Below are 17,936 nucleotides of genomic sequence, written 5' to 3' on the forward strand. Positions count from 1 at the left end.
CAGAAAGAAGGGCTTGAGTTTGCATCCCGGTTATACTACTTACAAGTTCGGTGACCTTGAGGGGTTCATTAATTTCTCTTAGCCTCCTGTATTTTATTTGTAAAACGGGAGTGAAAAGAAGCTACTTAGTAGAGTTGCCAAGAGGATTATATGAGATAAAGGAATCTTCTTCAAGGCCCAGCTAGACAAAAGGTCTTCATTTTTTTTTTAAGCTATTTTTATTTATTAGCGGAACAGATCTTAGTTTCCTGACCAGGATCAAACCTGTTCCCCTGCATTGGAAGCAAGGAGTTTTAACTAATGGACCTCCAGGGAAATTCCTACAAAGGTCTTAATATTTGCTAATTATTACGACTGGCCCCAGGAACTCTCCTAAGCATTTTCAAGTATCACTTCTTTAAACGCTAACGACAACCTCTGTCCTAGACGAAATAGGGGTTTAGAGCTGTCAAGTAACCCCCAAAGAATTTATGGGTTCTGACTGGAACCCAGAACCAACTCGAGCCAGAAAAGTCTTGGCAAACATGCATGGGTCAGAGAGAGCAAAGGAGTTTGCTTACAGACTCTATACTCAACCAGATCTTTTGATTCCAAATTGGTAGTTGGATCATCACTTTTGAAAGTCTGGTAAATGTAAGCTTCATAACCGGATCTGAGGAGTGAAGAGGGGCAGCAGAGTCCTCCAAGGGGAGTCCTGCCTTTGAGAGACCTGCCTTTGTTCCCGATCGCGGATGAGGTGTCTTTAATTTAGACCACGTTTTCCTCATCCATGAAGTGGGGTTAGAAGAGTTATTAGGGTCCCTGGCGTCCCTCCCAACACTAATTTTCCAGAGCAGAAGCTGCTTGCTCTGATAAAGGCCCCAAACTCTCCGGCTGAAGTTCATCCTCCGCGGGCTGGCAATAGGGACGCGTCCCCTTTAAGGTTCCAACTCGCCGGCGGCGGCGGCCGGAAGTGTTGAAGCCCGGCCTGGCGGCGGCGGTGGCGGTAGCGGCCGTGGCGGCCTCTGCGCATGCTCCGTCGCCCGCCCGCCCTGGCCGCTCGCCGCCCGCCCGCCCGACGGAGACGGTGAGGAGGGGGAGGGGTGGGCGCGCGGGCGCGGGCGCGGGGTGGGGTGGGGGCGGGGGGGCGAGCGCGGCGGCCGGCGAGGGCGGGCGGGCGCGCAGGGGGCGGGGGGCTGCTGCCTCCGCGGGCGCCTCCCCACGCCCTGTGCGTGCCGCCGCCGCCGCCGGGGAGCGAGCGGACGTCGCGGCGCCGCGGGGGGGTGGGGGGACGCTGCCGCTGGGTCCGCCTGAGCAGCCGGGCCGCCCCCAGCGCGGCCGGCCGCGCCGCTCGGGTCCGGCCCCCGGCCGAGAGCGGCGGGGGGCCGGCGAGCCTGGCACTGGGGGGCCCTGGCGCCCCCGGACCGAGGGGCCCGGAAGTCCTCTGCCGAGGGACCAGGAAGGGCCGGAGCGACTCCGGACTGAGAGGCCCGGACGTCTAGGACCCCGGGGAGGGGTCTGGGGATCGAGGGGGTATCCCTAAAGGCGGGATCTGGGGAGCACCAGGCCCTTCGATGAGGAGCTGGGGATGAGGCCTGGGTCGCTCTCGGGCTAGGGGGTAGTGGTGAAAGGACGGGGGGGAAGAGTGAAGGAAGTCCGCTGCCTGCCCATGAGGACCTCTCGGAGCCTTGGGGTGGGGAGCGAGGGCAGAGAGTGGGTTCTGCTGAGGAAGAGTGTCCAAGCTTCACCCGGGGGCGCCTAGAGGCCTCGGCCATTCAGTCCAGGCGAAAAGAGGCAGGTGCTTCCCCGAAGGCACAGTGACAGGTCCGGTAAGCAGGGGACAAGGAAGAACAGCTCCAAGGGAAAGTGAGCAGGCCTCTACCTTCTCCTAGATGAGGGGGCGGTAGGAAGACACCTCAGAGCCTCCAGACGAAGGAATGAGAAGGGTCCAGATCTGTGAGGGAATAAAAGAGAGCTTGGAGTACCTCACAGAGGTAGAAAGCAGGGTGATCTGGCCTGTCGCGGATGGGGAAACCTGAGTTTTTGAGGCCCGGGAAGAAGGTAATTGTTGGGAAGAAGGCTAGCATATCCCTGCTTTCTAAAATGACAGGGGAATTGGCCTGGTGTTTCCTAATTGAGGGGCAGGAGAGGTGAGAGCAGACTCTTGAGGGTCCTGGAGTGTGATCCAACCAGACTTAAGACACGTCAAGTCTTGATCATGGGAAGCCTTGGCTGTGTAAGGAGCAGGAGGAGGCATTCTCGCAAGATGAGAGAAATTCACAAACACTTCCTAACAGACACAAACAGGGGCCTTAACTCGTGTATATTTAGGAGAACCAAGAAGTGTCATTTTCCTTCTTAACCTGGAGGATTAAGGAAAGAGAGGATCAGCTAATTTTAGTCTCACAGGATTCTTTTCTCTCTCTTTGCTTATGGAACGTTTGGGGGACTTTTTCATTAAATTGTTGGACTGACCTAATTTGTCAGCCTTTTATCAATTATGTGTATTTATTGTCTACTGACTTAACTTTTTTCTTTAGTTACCTGTTAGTTGCTTACTCGTATTTACAGCAGACATATTGAATAGCCAACTCAGCTTCATGGGGTTAGTTTGGGCTGTGTTTTGTTCTCGTCCTAAGAAGAAATCTCCTCAACTGTAGTAGGTTGACCCTTCAAAAAATCCGTTTTGCAATTGCTTCTCCGAACACCTACAGAGTGGTCACTATTAAGTGATTCATCCGAAACTTCATTTGCTATGACTTTTTACCTCAGTGGTCCTGTGTAGTGAGTGACCTGTTGGGTTCATTACATCTGGTAGTGCCCTGGATCACCTAGTAAATACATGAAACAGAATAAAGAAGGAAAAAAATCAAGGAGTTTTGACCTCATGTAATATAAAGTTTTTAAGTTGGAAATTTCTTAGAATAGGCTACATAGTCTACAAAAATTAAAGTATGAAACATACATTTTGGAGTTAGAAAATTTCAGGATATATGGTATTTCTATGACTCCCCCTCAGCTACCAACTGTCATGTTCCTATGATCATGTGACACTTGTGCTTCCATCTTGGCCTGTTCTTCAAACTTCTCAGAACACAAAAATGAATTTAATCCAGATTAGGTCAGGTATCACTGATTTAATTTTTTGATAGGTTACATGAGTAGTCATGTAGTTACTTTCAAGGTGTCTTGTCTTTAAAAATAGCTACAAATAATTCTCCCTTTTCACAGAAGTTTGACATATTTCCCTTATGTGTGTTCTAGAACTACAGAGTGTTGTGCGATTCCACAATGAATACTCCAAGGTCCCGTCCATGAACTACCCAAAGGAGCAACTTACTCATCTTCCCTTAGTTTTTGTTGCTATAAACAAGAACCACTTTTCAATTTACACTCAGCTCAAAGAAATGACCTTCCAATTAGCCAGTGTAGTCTGTAGAGCTGGTTAGGGTTTCTTGCTCGGAATATGGTATTTAGGGTAGTAAGAGATATTCAACCCAAACTTGCTTCTCTGAGGAATGTAACAATTGCCATGTGGGATCAGACCTGTGTGTCTGACTGACAATGAGAGACTTATTGTGGATGATTATAATTATCTTTTCTGGTAAACTCTCAGAACGTTAGAGAAGCAGCCATAATATTGCTTTTGAGTTCCAAGGTGTGGGAGGGGTAAGAAGTAAAATATGAGTTCTTATTGAGGAAAGTATTAATCAAGAAGTTAGTCAACCATTTATTCAGAATATTGTAGAGAGAGAGGACTCAACCTTAGGGTAGAAGGTTGAACTAGAAGCATCCTTCTAATTTTGCTTTTGTAACCCATTAATTTACCTATGCTGTTAATTTAACATTTAAACCACTTTTTTGAAATAATAAATTACCGATGATTGTTATATGCTAAAGTATTTTATCTTTTAAATTCATTGAATATGTAGCAGGATAGTGCTTGACAACAAATAAGTGTCTGACAAATGTTAGCTGTGATTATTTCAATTCATCCTACATTTTTATGGTTCAAACTTTAAAGATATCAATCGGTTCAATTATTCTAGGATTTGATGGCATTTTATACTTCATCATATCCCTTTTGGCATTTTCTAGACTCAAAGGTTCTAATCATTTAGGTTCTGTTTCTGGCAGCCAGCCAAACTGGTCCATTGATTTCCCATCCGCCACCCCTCCCCCCACCTCCAGTTTTAAACTTTTAATTTATAGAAGTTCAGATTGTATATTCTAGTATCTTGCAATTACTTTTTTCCTCTACTATATGACAGTGTCACATATCTCTTTCCCTTCCGTAGTTCTTTAAGAACAGATACCATCCCTTTTCATATCTAAGGAGCCTAACTGTGTCCGTTGTGATTTCTCCCTGTCATTATGGGAAGTTCAAGCTTTCTAAGCAAATTTATATCCCCTAAATTAAAGAAGTAGAAAGTTCTAGAAGTCTTTTGGGGTAAAGTGTGTCACTGATTGCATGAAAATTTATTACATACCTGCTGTGTACCAGATTTCCTTAGAAAGTTTTAGGTAGGCAGTTTTGTAAATAGAAGTCTGCTATTTGAAAATTATTGCACTTGTGGCCCTGGGCACTGAGCTAGCATAGGGAAGCCTGTTAAAAAAGTAAAGCTAGCTTTTCTGTCCCCGGATGCAGTCTGGTAAGGAGAGACTGACAGAGTGGGCTGATGGTTGTGAGAGGGATGCTTCAGGAGGCAAGAAGACCCCCCTCAAATCTAGTCAAGGAAGTCACAGAGGGCCTCTCTGAGGAAGTGATGTTTTAAATGTCACAAAAGTATAGCAGTGACTTGCCAAAAAGGACAGAAAAAAGAATTCCAGGTAGAGCAAATAAGTGTGAAGGATCAGGTGAGGAAATATGGCATGTTTGAGAATTTGGAAAAAATGCAACGGCAGGAGCCCACTGTGTGAGAAGAACTGTGGGAAATGAGGCCAGCAGGGTGGGCAGGGGACAGATTTGGTGGGTTTTGTAAGTCAGGATGTTTGCACCATAATAGCAGCAAAGGGAATGCCCTGAAGGATTTTTTAAGTGGGGGAAATGGCCTTTAGTCAGATCATTTTGTCTCTTATCTAATAATGAGTTGGAGATCCAGATCAGAGGCTAGGATACTGATGAGAAGCAGCTGGAAAAATCCAGGTAACAGTGTGGTGGTTCAGCATATGATGATGGCAGCACAGATGGAGAGTGGAGGATGGTTAAAAGAGATATATAGGTGATAGAATGGCTAGGATTTATTTGGTGGTTGGTTGAATTTAGAAAGAGAAGAAAGAGGAGTCAAAAATAGCTCCTTCGTTTCTGACTTGAGAAAATGGGTGGAGGGTAGCGCCATTTATTGAGGCAGGAAACATAAGAGCAGGTTTGAGAGGGAACATGCTTTTAGTTTAAGATGCCTAAGATATTTTAAGAGGTTTTTGGATATAGGAGGTGTTGAATCCACGAAAAAGTTTGAATGTGAGAATCATAAAGGGCAGGTCTAAGTCATATGTGAGGAATTTTAACTTGGTCAAACACAAACAAAAGTTGATTGAACTGCTCTATGTCAGTGCCTGCAAGGAACAAGGCTGTAGGAGACAAGATTTTTAGATAAGCAACGCCTGTCTTCACAGTGTGGTCATGGAGGTAGATGGGTGTTCAGTTACCCTCAGTACAAGGCCACTGTGATTAAACACTAGAGGAGAGTGGCAAGCAAGTATTGGGGCCTACAGGAGAGAAAATGGGGAGGTAGTGGCTTTGTGGAGGAGTGAGCTTTGAACTGGGCCTTGAAGGGAGAAGGAGATGAGGGAGAAAGGAGTTTTGGGCTTACAGAATAACAAAGGTACGGAAACCTATACATGTTACATGTCCAGAATTCAGTGAGAGATTGATGTGGCTGGATTTAAAATTCTTGGGGTATTATAGTTGCAGATAAAACTGGGAAATTTGGGGGGCCAAATGAAGGAGACTTTGAGTGCTGTGTTAAATGTGTGTATTATAGGCAGACAATTGCTGTGGCAGAGCTGAAATGTGGATTTGGTCATCTTGAGTACCAAATATATATCCATTGTGTGTCTAGGCACGGTTCATTGCAGTCCATCTTCAAGCACTCACATATCTCAGTCAACAGAGTACTCTTATCTATATTTTCTTATATGACCCTCTCCTTTCTTTTCAGCTGTGAAGACTAACAGCTTAGTAACTTAGGACCCTCTGAGTTTTCATTAAGATTGAGATAATGCTTTGAGTTAATTTAGAGTCAAAGATCTTTTGGTACTGGACGGTAGTTTCCCCAACAGCTCTGCAACTGAAGTGTCAGGCAAGAGCCTATCTCCATTCAGTTTAAGGCAAAGAGGTATTAAGATGTTCCTAGAAGTCATACAGTTGGACACAGCATTTATTAAACAGCCATACAATGCAAATCATCTTTCTTTTTCTATGCAACTTAGTTTCAGAATGCTTGATGAAGTGTAATGGCTGGTTGCAAAGAAAATAGATGATTCTTACTTTCTAAGCACTTACTGTTTGGGATGGATCTAGTGGTGTGTTGTATACCAGCTCTCTAGAATAAAAAATACCCTGATTTGTAATGCTTGCCAATTTCTTTGGTGCATATACTCCCAGAATCACTGATTGCAAGCTACCAACTTGATGTTGCTAAACTGGGAGTTGGAAAGAGATGTACACAGTTGGCTTCCCCTATGACTCAGTGGTAAAGAATCCACCTGCAGTGCGGAAGATGCAAGAAATGCAGGTTCAATCTCTGGGTTAGGAAAATTCTCTGGAGTAGGAAATGGCAACCCACTCCAGTATTCTTGCCTAGAAAATTCCATGGACAGAGGAGCCTGGCGGGCTACAGTCCATGGGGTCGCAAAGAGCTGGACAGGACTGAACGACTGAGCACACATGCACGTGCACAGTTGGTTCTCAGGAGCTGGTAGAGCTGCCTGCAGCATACCACTGGGTGAATCACACGTACTAAGAAAATCTTAAGTAACTAGTGAGTCCGAAGGCATTTCTGTGGAAAGATCAGAGCCTATGTCTGCCCTTTCTCACAATTCCCATCTTTTTCAGGAGACCGTGATCTCCAGGATGCCCTTGGAATTAAGAGTTATTATATTGCTGTTCCTTTCCTATGGTTGTCATCTTTTCAAATCAGACAAAATTATTGGTGCTTCTTATTTCTGACAGCATTCCCAGCTATCTGACTTCATGTGAAAGATGGCTAATGCAGAAGTGAGTGTCCCAGTGGGGGATGTGGTTGTGGTACCCACTGAAGGAAATGAAGGGGAGAACCCTGAAGACACTAAAACCCAAGTGATCTTGCAGTTACAACCTGTGCAACAAGGGTAAGTGACTAAAGATTGGAATATTCTGAAAATTTGGGGGAGTTTAAAGAGTGGAGATATTATAACTTTAAGGTGACTTAGCACAATGGAACGTTCAACATCAATTCTCAGAGCTAAGTTTTCTTCTCTATAATGTGCTGTGTGCTATATTTGTCATTCAGTACTTATTACAACAACTGACTGTTTGCTCGTCTCTCACCCCCTACTCTTGAGTTCCTTGAGGATAAGCTACATGGTTCCCTCATCATATTTATCCACACTGTTTAGCACAGTGCCTTGGTACATGTGGTACTTTTGCCCAAAGATGAGATAGTTACAGTCAGAGGAGAATAAGCAAGGCAGCTGTAAAAGTATTCCTACCAGAAGTTTTCTGGGCCCTCATGGATGGGCAAATTATCAAGCTTAGTCTATCAAAAATATGTATATCAGTCACCTACCATTATACAACATATCACAAAGGTATTGAAAGAAATATAGCACATGGTTCCCACCATCATGAAACTTGCAATCTAGTTGTGCAAAGCAAAAATACATGTTTATAGACTAATCACTTACTTGGCAGAATCTAAGAAGTGCCAAGTGGCATGGTTAGGATGTGTTTTTGCATTCAGAGAAGTGATTTAGAAAATCACTATAAATTTGAGAGAAGAAATAAGATTCTTAAGTGGTCTTAAAAGTTAAACAGGAATTAGATCTCCAGAGAGAAGAGGGGGCTAACTGTTTATTAAGGATCAGAAGTGTTCTATGGGCTTCCCTAGTGGCTCAGATGGTAAAGAATTCACCTGCAATGTGGGAGACCTGGGTTCTATCCCTGGGTTGGAAAGATCCCTGAGAGAAAGGACCGTCTACCCACTCCAGTATTTTTGCTTGGAGATTTCCATGGATGAGGAGCCTGGTAAGCTACAGTCCATGGGGTGGCAAAGAGTCGGATACAACTGAGCAACTTTCACTAGACAAACACACAATTGGCCCTCTGTATCTGTAGGTTCCACATCCTCAGATTCAACCAACCTTGGCTGGAAAAAAAATTCCAGAAAGTTCCAAAAAGCAAAATTGAATTTGCCACATACAGGAGACTATTTACAAGCATTTATATTATATTAGATATTACAAGTAATCTTCAGTTCAGTTCAGTCACTCAGTCGTGTCCAAATCTTTGCAACCCCATGGACTGTATAGCATGCCAGGTTTCCCTGTCCATCACCAACTCTCAGAGCTTGCTCAAACTCATGTCTCTTGAGTTGGTGATGCCATCCAACCATCTCATCCTCTGTCGTCCCCTTCTCCTCCTGCCTTCAATCTTTCCCAGCATCAGGGTCTTTTCCAGTGAGTCAGTTCTTCGCATCAGATGGCCATAGTTTCAGGTGTTGAAGTTTCAGCTTCAACATCAGTTCTAGTGAATATTCAGAACTGACTTCCTTTAGGATGGACTGGTTGGATCTCCTTGCATCCAAGGGACTTCCAAGAGTCTTCTCCAACACTACAGTTCAAAAGCATCAATTATTTGACATTCAGCTTTCTTTATAGTCCAACTCTCACATCCATACATAACTACTGTAAAAACCATAGCTTTGACTAGACGGGCCTTTGTTGGCAAAGTAATGTCTCTGCTTTTTAATATGCTGTCTAGGTTGGTCATAGCTTTTCTTCCAAGGAGTAAGCGTCTTTTAATTTCATGGCTGCAGTCACCATCTGCAGTGATTTTGGAGCCCAGGAAAATAGTCTGTCACCGTTTCCATTGTTTTCTCATCTATTTGAAATGAAGTGATAGGACCGGGTGACATGATCTTAGTTTTCTGAATGTTGAATTTTAAGCCAACTTTTTCACTCTCCTCTTTCACTTTCAAAAAAGAATCTCTTAAAAAAAAAAAAGATAATATACATGTTTCAATGCTGTTCTCCTGAAACATCCCACCCTCGCCTTCTCCCAGAGTCCACAAGTCTGTTCCATACATCTGAGTCTCTTTTTCTGTTTTGCATATAGGGTTATCGTTACCATCTTTCTAAAGTCCATATATATGTGTTAGTATACTGTAATGGTCTTTATCTTTCTGGCTTACTTCGCTCTGTATAATGGGCTCCAGTTTCATCCATCTCATTAGAACTGATTCAAATGAATTCTTTTTAATGGCTGAGTAATATTCTCTAGGGTGAAACGGATAACCAGCTCAGGTTGGGTACATGAGACAAGTGCTCGGGCCTGGTGCACTGGGAAGACCCAGAGGGATCGGGTGGAGAGGGAGGTGGGAGGGGGGACTGGGATGGGGAGTACATGTAAATCCATGGCTAATTCATATCAATGTATAACAAAAACTACTGTAATGATGTAAAGTAATTAGCCTCCAACTAATAAAAATTAAAAAAAAAAAAAAAAAAAAAAGAACAAAAAAAAAAAAGAATCTCTTTACCTCTTTTTTCTTTCTTTCATAAGGGTAGTGTCATCTGCGTATCTGAAGTTATTGATATTTCTCCCTGCAGTCTTGATTCCAGCTTGTGCTTTATCCAGCCTGGCATTTCACATGACGTACTCTGCATATAAGTTAAATAAGCCTTGATGTACTCCTTTCACAGCTTGGAAGACACCGCAGTGAGAAGCCCAGGCATCACAACTAGAGAGTAGCCTCTGATCACAACTAGAGAAAGTTCACGCACAGCAAAAAAGACCCAGCATAGTAATAAGTAAAAATTATTAAAAAAGAAAGAAATGTCAGAAAACTGTGGTTATAGTTTTAAAACAAATAAGAAAGAGTCCTTATCTTTTACAGATACATACAAATGTCTGGGATTTGCTTCAAAAAAAATTCAGGAGTGGGCAGATGTAGATGTGAAATCAGACTGGCCATGTGTTGATAATTGTTGAAGCTGGGTGATGGATGCTTACATGGTGGTTCATCATCATATTTTCTTTATTTGGAGGTATTTTTGAAATTTCCTATAATAAAAAGCCTTTTAAATTACCAAGATAGGCTAATAGGCTAACAGTTTTTTTAATCATTAGTTTTAATCATTCATTAATTTTTAATCATCTCATTTATGCAGTAGCTGATTTAAGTATATGGGAGGATGTGTGTAGATTATATGCAAATATTATATGCCATTTTATAAGAGACTTGCATATCTGTGGATTTTGGTGTTTTCAGGGGTTTTCTGGAACCAATCTCCCCACAATACTAAGGAAGGACAGTAATCTAATCCCAGTCTACTAAGTCGTGTACCTTGCCTTAAAAACTTCTAGGGAAAACCTGTTAAACTATTAACCTGTCTTGGTAATTTAAAAAGCTTTTTATTACAGGAAATTTCAAATATACCTCCAAATAAAGAAAATATGATAATGAACTCCCATGTAAGCATCCATCACCCAGCTTTAGCGATTGTCAACACATGGCCAGTCTGATTTCATCTCTACATCTGCCCACTCCTGAATTTTTTTTGAAGCAAATCCCAGAGATTTGTATGTATCTGTAAAAGATAAGGACACTTTCTTATTAGTTTTAAAAACATAACCATAGTCTTCTGACATTTTTTTCTTTTTTAATAAATTTTATTTATGGACTGTGCTGGGTCTTTTTTGCTGTGCGTGGACTTTCTCTAGTTGTGGTGATCAGAGGCTACTCTCTAGTTGTGGTGTATGGGCTTCTCACTGCAGTGTCTTCTCTGGCTGGGCTCTAGGTTCTTGGGCTTCAGTAGTGCAGCACATGGGCTCAGTTGCCCCATGGCACGTGGAATCCTCCTGGACTATGGATCAAACCCATGTCCCCTGCATTGGCAGGTAGATTCTTAACCACTAGGCCATGAGGGAAATCTGACATTTCTAAATATTATTAAGCATAAAGGAGATATTCTAAGGTCTATTAAGGAAAGTTGATATAAATAATGTCTAACATATAGTCTATAGAGTGGCTTAAATTTTTGTTGGCACCAACAGATTATGCATGCTTATTCAAACTCATTTGGGGATTTTATTTTGACACACACACACATACTTGTAGTCATTACATTTTGAGGTGTGGTAACATCAGGAAGGATTAGGGGGCAGGCTCTTCTGTCTTTCCTAAAGCACTCCAGTTGTCATTTGTCCTATCCACAGTGGAGACAGAAAAAAATTCTATGCTACTTCGAGACTTAATTCTTTTGAAGATTTGGTTCCACTTAATTTTCTGTTTGTCTCTTTTATTTTCCAAATGATACTGTCTTTTGTGGATACTTGGCATTGCTTGATTAGGTAGAGGCACCTTTGTCCAACATATATTGACTTCCCAATCCACTGTCTACAGTGAATTTTAATGCATGAGCTAGTGAATAAACATTTTGAGGTATTGCCTTTTTTTTTTTTTTTTGAGCTATTGCATTTTGAGGTGTTTGTCAGTTGTATTATTAAATTATTTTAATATTTTATTGCATTTTAGCCTCATTTTGTAAAAATGAGCAGGGTACAAAAACAGTGATTCTAGTGATGAGATATATAGGTCTCATAATTTTAATACACTTGAGACAAAGATGAAAATTATCAGGTGTCAGTGTTCAGCCTCATCACACTTCACCTGATGGGCTATAATTCAAGTGTGAAGGAAATAAACAATCAAAGGGTATGCATAAATTGTTAGGAATAAATTGGTAAAGATTATATTCAAAAGATGTGAGAGTTGGACTATAAAGAAAGCTGAGCACCGAAGAATTGATGCTTTTGAACTGTAGTGTTGGAGAAGACTCTTGAAGAGTCCCTTGGACTGCAAGGAGATCCAACCAGTCCATCCTAAAGGAAGTGAATCCAGAATATTCATTGGAAGGACTGAGCTGAAGCTAAAACTCCAATTTGGCCACCTGATGCAAAGAACTGACTCATTTGGAAAGACTCTGATGCTGGGAAAGATTGAAGGCAGGAGGAGAAGGGGGCAACAGAGGATGAGATAGTTGAATGGCATCACCAACTCGATGGATGTGAGTTTGAATAAGCTCTGGGAGTTGGTGATGGACAGGGAAGCCTGGCATGCTGCAGTCCATGGAGTCGCAAAGAGTTGGATGTGACTGAGCGACTGAACTAACTGGCTGGCTGGTATTCAAGAGGCAAGAAATAGAGATTTTATATAAGTATTGTTAGATTTCAATATGTAATTCCTTTTGCCCATCATTTTAATTTTTTTTACATATATGACATTTTATACTTTCCCAAATATTCACCATATACACATTTTCAGGGATGCATATGAAGCAAAAGTAGAGTATTTGGTAACAGTTTCTTTATATGAATACATAGAACCTGATACATTGTATAAGATGATACTTTCATAATGATACTAAGTTAAAATATATCCACATTCAACTTTTTAAGAAAATAGAGATACTAGGTACTCAAGTACTAAGATATTAAGAAGATTTTTTATTCTGGGAGTTTTTCCAACAAAGATGACTTGTTCAGGGTATGCTTTCTTTTTAAAAACAAAAAAGATGGTTATTAACTTTTTCAAATAAAACCTTTAAACATACTTTGGAAATTCTCAGGAGGAATGAAAGTACTAAGATTCCATTACATTCTTGACTTTCCAATTCATTTTGGATTCATAAGAGTTTTTAACAATGAGATCATGGACTGGTGATTTTAATACTACATAAATTTACTCAGTGTGCTGAGTAGAATAGTTCAATTTGAGGAATAGTGACCTTACTTTCCTTATGCTCATATCCCTCCCTAGTAGGAGGTTTAAAGTGTTAGGAATATGTATAAACTCAGATCAGTAGGGTACCCCTTAGTTTATGTAAAAGAATCCCACATTCAATAAATCAGAATAGCTTTCCTTAACATTCAAGATAAAAAAAAACAACCCCGTATATAGATTTTCAGTTTTCAGTGAATTAGAATACAATAATGTGGACTTAACTTTAAAACTCTTGTACATGTATACAAGAGTACTGTGTATACATATGTACTATATATTATACTATTTATATGTATTTATATGCACACATTATACTGTTAGTGAAGTTAACATCACAGTCATTGTAAATGCTAATAGTAACTGACTTGTACTTCACTGATCCATAATTACCACTTATTATTTGTAGCATAATAATCTGTGTGCATGTTTTATACTTCAATTTAGGCTGTAAGCTTCTGTGTTCTTGGGAAAAAAGGATTTAGTATATCATGTGTTCTCAAAGAATGTTTGTGAATTAATAAAGGAACAGCAACAATCATAATAAAGTTTTGGGTTGATTATTAAAAAAAGCTCTAGTAAACCTAATTTTGCTTACTTTGATGATTCAGAAGGCATATTGGTATCTTATAAATCCTTAACATTTTAAACATATTTTCTGATTTTTGACTATAGTTTTATTAAGTATAGAGAACTAAGCTAAATCCATCACTGTTATGAGTTGCTTTAGAAACATTTTCCCTGATAAAATCTTATTTGCCTGTAAAAATGTAGACTATGCCCCAACTTCCCAAGTGCAATTTACTGGTTGTTGAAATTATGTATAGACAAGAATCTATTATTTTAAAGGATTTTGTAAATACTGGTTAAGTTAGAATGAGCTTACTAAATTTACTTGAAGTAGAGGTGTGGTTTTTTTTTTTTTTGGTCTGTGCTGCACAGTGGGATCTTAGCTCTCCAGCTAGGGATTGAATCTAGGCCACAGCAGTGAAACTCAGAATCCTAACCACTAGGCCTCTCAGGGACCTCTTAGATTATGCCCAAGGAGAGGAAGAAAGGTAAATAAGTAAATAGTATTAAGTATTATAGTTGTTGTGGCAAAAGCCTAAAGTACAGTTGGGTCACAGAGGAGAATTGGGTGATTATACCGGAGGACTGAGATGGAAGGAAAAGCACCATACAGGCTGCTGATTAAAAAACAAAAGATGGGGAAAGATGTTCTGGGAAGAGGAAGAAGAGCAAGAACAGAAGGGATAAAAGAAGATGGCAGTTTGGTACAATTGGGGCTTGGGTTGTCTGGTGGGGTTTGGTGAGAACTGAAACCAGAGGACCAGATCATGGAGGGACTTACATATCATATTAAGTATTTGGGGCTTTATTTCAGCAGCAAGGAGGAGGTTCTTGCAGGGTTTTGTGGAGAGTGTTACCTGACCATTCTGGAAGGAATATAGAAGATCAGGTTGATGTGAGGAGACCGGTTCAGACTAAACATGTTGCAGCCTGAGTTAAGGCAGTAGCAGTGGAAATAGACAGGGAGGGTGGCTGGTGTTAAGGAGGTGTATCTGGCAGGACTTGGTGACTGGCTGTGTGGGAGTTGAGGAGGATGAAAAGGGAGAAATTTAGTGTAATTTCCAAGCTTCTGTTTTAGGCTACTGTGTGCTGAGTAGTGCCATTAACAAGGATGGGAAATATAGGAAGAAGAGAAGCTTGGGAGGTGGGAGAGGAAAGAGAACTTGGTTATTTTAGACATAATTCAATCAAGTCCTATGGGATATTCAAATGTATTTGTTTATTTAGCAGTTTAATTGTGTCCTGCTGTGGAATTCAGAAGGGAGGTCTGTGCTAAAGGTGTCACCGTCGGGGAGGGAAATCACTGATGCAGAGGAGATTGTTAGGCAGTGCTTTAGGATAGCTAGTGCAGTAAATAGCATGGTAGGCTTATTGTGGAAATTAAACAAAGGATGTCAGTGTTCATGTCAGGTTATCTGAGCCCATTTCTTAGGAGGCAGAAACATTTTGGAGAGAGAGTTTTCCTTAAGTGGTACCTCTCATTACTGCTAGTTACTTTGGGCATAATAGCTCTGTCTCTTTTTTAAAAAAAAGCTAGGCTCTGCTCATGTCTGTAGTTTGATTATGATGCCTTAAAAAATGCTAAAGTGTAAAAATGGCTAAAGTGCCTAGATTCCAACAAGGGACATCAGCTTCTGTAGTCAGTAAGTTCTTCCTGGTTTGAATTGTCTAAAGGTATTACTTTTTAGTCATGTTTGGATAATTCTATAATATGTTTCAAGTGAAGCAACACTTTATGTCATGAACTTTTAAAGTTAGGAAGGGATAAGTCTGGTGTAAAACACAGGTATTTTATAAGTAGCAGTGTAAATAGAGTAGCAAGAGAAACTTTTCCTCTGGGATGAGGAAAGTTGTTGATTCATTTCCATGACTTGGGCAGCCTGGAATTTAGATACATTGGGGCTTAAGTCGGAACACTAACATCAAGTTGTAAAGTATATTATTTTATTCCTTTTGAGATAGATTAAAACAAATTTCTTAATCCTGTGCTGTGAATATTAATTTTGTCATGATTTATGTAGTTTATTGTGGACACTTTTACAACAGGATTTATGAAGCTGGCTCTGAGAACAATACGGCAGTTGTAGCAGTAGAAACTCACACAATACACAAAATTGAAGAAGGGATTGGTAAGTCATTTTGTTGTTCTAGTACTTTTTTTTTTTTTTAACCTCACTTGGAGGCATTGGAAGCCCTCTGCAGTGGAAGCGCAAAGTTGTAACCACTGGACCCCCAGGGAAGCCTTGTTCTAGTACTTTTAACCTTAGCCTCCTTGGTTGAGATTTCTTGCTTTTTGTACCTGATTTCCCCCCCCGTCCCCCCACACCTCACTACCCAGTGTGCTCTACCAATGCTGTAGCTATCAATTTGATGATAGTACATTGAGAGACACTGCTAAGATGCTAGGGCTATCAGTTGATGTTTAACATTAGTTTGCTAGGGTTACTGAAAAGATTTCTCATCAGTAGAAATTGGTCAAAGTAGTTGGAGTCTCAAGGTTGATCTCTGTCATTAGGGAAGTTGCTGATGAGGTGCTGATTGGAAGGCAGTCAGTGGAAAGAAACTGAAGAGGAACTCTGAAATTAGTTAAACTTGGAGTTTGAATCCCACATTCTCACTGAGCTGTATGACCTTGGGAAAATCCCTTCACCTTTCTGAGTCCCATACAGGTACATAGGAAACCGTGACTGCCTCACAGGATTGTTTTAAGAATTAAAAAAGATTGAACCTGTAAAAACACAAGGCACAGTGTCTGGCACATAGTGGGATCTTGGTAAGAGAGCTGTTACACCAAATTTCTTCCAGAAGATTCCTAAACAATACAAATCAGTGTGAACTCTTAGCCCCTCAGAGAAACCAGGAGACTAGAGATGTTGAGTTAAACTTTAAAGAAGAGTGTTTGATAAATAACTGATATTTTTTCCATTTGCAAGATGCAAGCACTATAGAAGCAAATGAGGATATGGAAATTGCTTACCCCATAACTTGTGGGGAGAGCAAAGCCATTCTCCTTTGGAAGAAGTTTGTATGTCCAGGAATAAATGTAAAGTGTGTCAAGGTAATTGTCTTTTTTCCTTGCCAGGGTCTATTTTGGGGCTCCTTGTTTTCAAAGGGTATGGTTTTAGAACCTCTTTTTCCCCGCCATTTCAGTGTTCTTAATTTTGTGGTGTCCCTTTGTGTCACAGTTTAAAAGAAAAAAAAAAAAAAGGACTTTGGAGTGATACTGACCTGGGTTCAAGTCCCACCAGAATACAAGTCTTTTGAGAGCTGAGAATTTGTCTGTCTTATTCACCATTGTATCCCTAGCACCTAGACTAGTGCTCTGAATATTTATCAGTAAATATTTTGTTGAATGAATGAAGTCTATCACTAGTTAGGTGACCTTGGTCAAGTAATATTTCAGAGCTTCATATGTTAAAATACAAATAATTGTACGTACATACACACACAGTAAGATTGTTGGAAGGTGAAATAGTATATGTAAAATGCCTTAGACTAGTGTGTAGTTTGGCAGAGTTTCTTCAAAATTATTACTGATAAAAATAATCTTTATGAGAGCACAATGTGGAAATAATTGCTTATTCTGTCTCTGCTGGTAGCCACAGCTGTACCCATAGATAGTAGTCACCATCAGTAGCATCATCCTGGAATCATTAAGGATTACAGAATTTTGAGGCTCTGCAGTGCTGTTGGTTTCTACCATGCTTTTTCTTTCTACCAGATCCTGAATCTTGTCATCAGGGCTGGGTAGATAACTTCAGTTTATTTTAATAGCCTTTGCAACATCAAAACCCTCTGCTTGATTCAGGACACAAATGGATTTTATATCCTAATCAGTATATTAATACCAGGACAGGGCCAGAGAAGGATCATCTCCTCTAGCACAATAGGGTGGGAAGATAGAGAATACAGGCTCTGATAAGAGATGTCATCTGGGTATTTTTTTGTTTGTAATGAATAGAATTATGTCTTTCTTTCCCTCATGGCTTGCCTAAATTAATATTGGATTATTTTGGACTTTTCCTTTTACATTAGTTCAATGATCAGTTGATCAGCCCCAAGCATTTTGTTCATCTGGCTGGCAAATCCACCCTGAAGGACTGGAAGAGAGCTATTCGTCTGGGTGGAATCATGCTCAGGTGAGCCCTAATAGCAAATTCACACCTTTCAAGTGACTGTGGGGTACTTAATCATGGTAGAATCCAGAGAATCCAGTCTTTTCTCTCCAACTTGAATTTTTATCCTGTTTGAAGGATTGGCTTGAACGATCCATGTATTATTGGACCTTTATCAACTTGTTCTTAAAATCCCTGTGAGAGAAGGAAAATTGAATTAAATTGACTTCTTCCAGCATCTAGGGCAATTTCTTGTGATGTCACAATGCTGGGTAGTATCTTCTCTGGG

General features: G+C 40.7%; 1 protein-coding gene across 5 annotated transcripts in view; it reads left to right on the plus strand.

The window, feature by feature from the left end:
* Positions 1-962: 962 nt before the first annotated feature.
* The window catches only part of GMEB1 (glucocorticoid modulatory element binding protein 1), a 36,509-nt gene continuing 19,535 nt past the window's right edge, over positions 963-17,936 (plus strand). The window contains exons 1-5 of one of the 5 annotated variants that reach the window (XM_070459039.1): positions 963-1,066; positions 7,154-7,311; positions 15,579-15,661; positions 16,466-16,590; positions 17,568-17,671. In XM_070459039.1, the coding sequence (XP_070315140.1) occupies positions 7,184-7,311; positions 15,579-15,661; positions 16,466-16,590; positions 17,568-17,671 (440 nt within the window). In that variant the 5' untranslated portion in view covers positions 963-1,066; positions 7,154-7,183. Of the gene's footprint in view, positions 1,067-1,284; positions 7,312-15,578; positions 15,662-16,465; positions 16,591-17,567; positions 17,672-17,936 lie in introns of those variants that run through there. The other 4 variants (XM_020869251.2, XM_020869250.2, XM_020869252.2 and 1 more) reach the window with 4 other exon arrangements.

Source organism: Odocoileus virginianus, chromosome 30 (assembly GCF_023699985.2).
Source record: "Odocoileus virginianus isolate 20LAN1187 ecotype Illinois chromosome 30, Ovbor_1.2, whole genome shotgun sequence".
NCBI classification, from domain to species: Eukaryota; Metazoa; Chordata; class Mammalia; order Artiodactyla; family Cervidae; genus Odocoileus; species Odocoileus virginianus.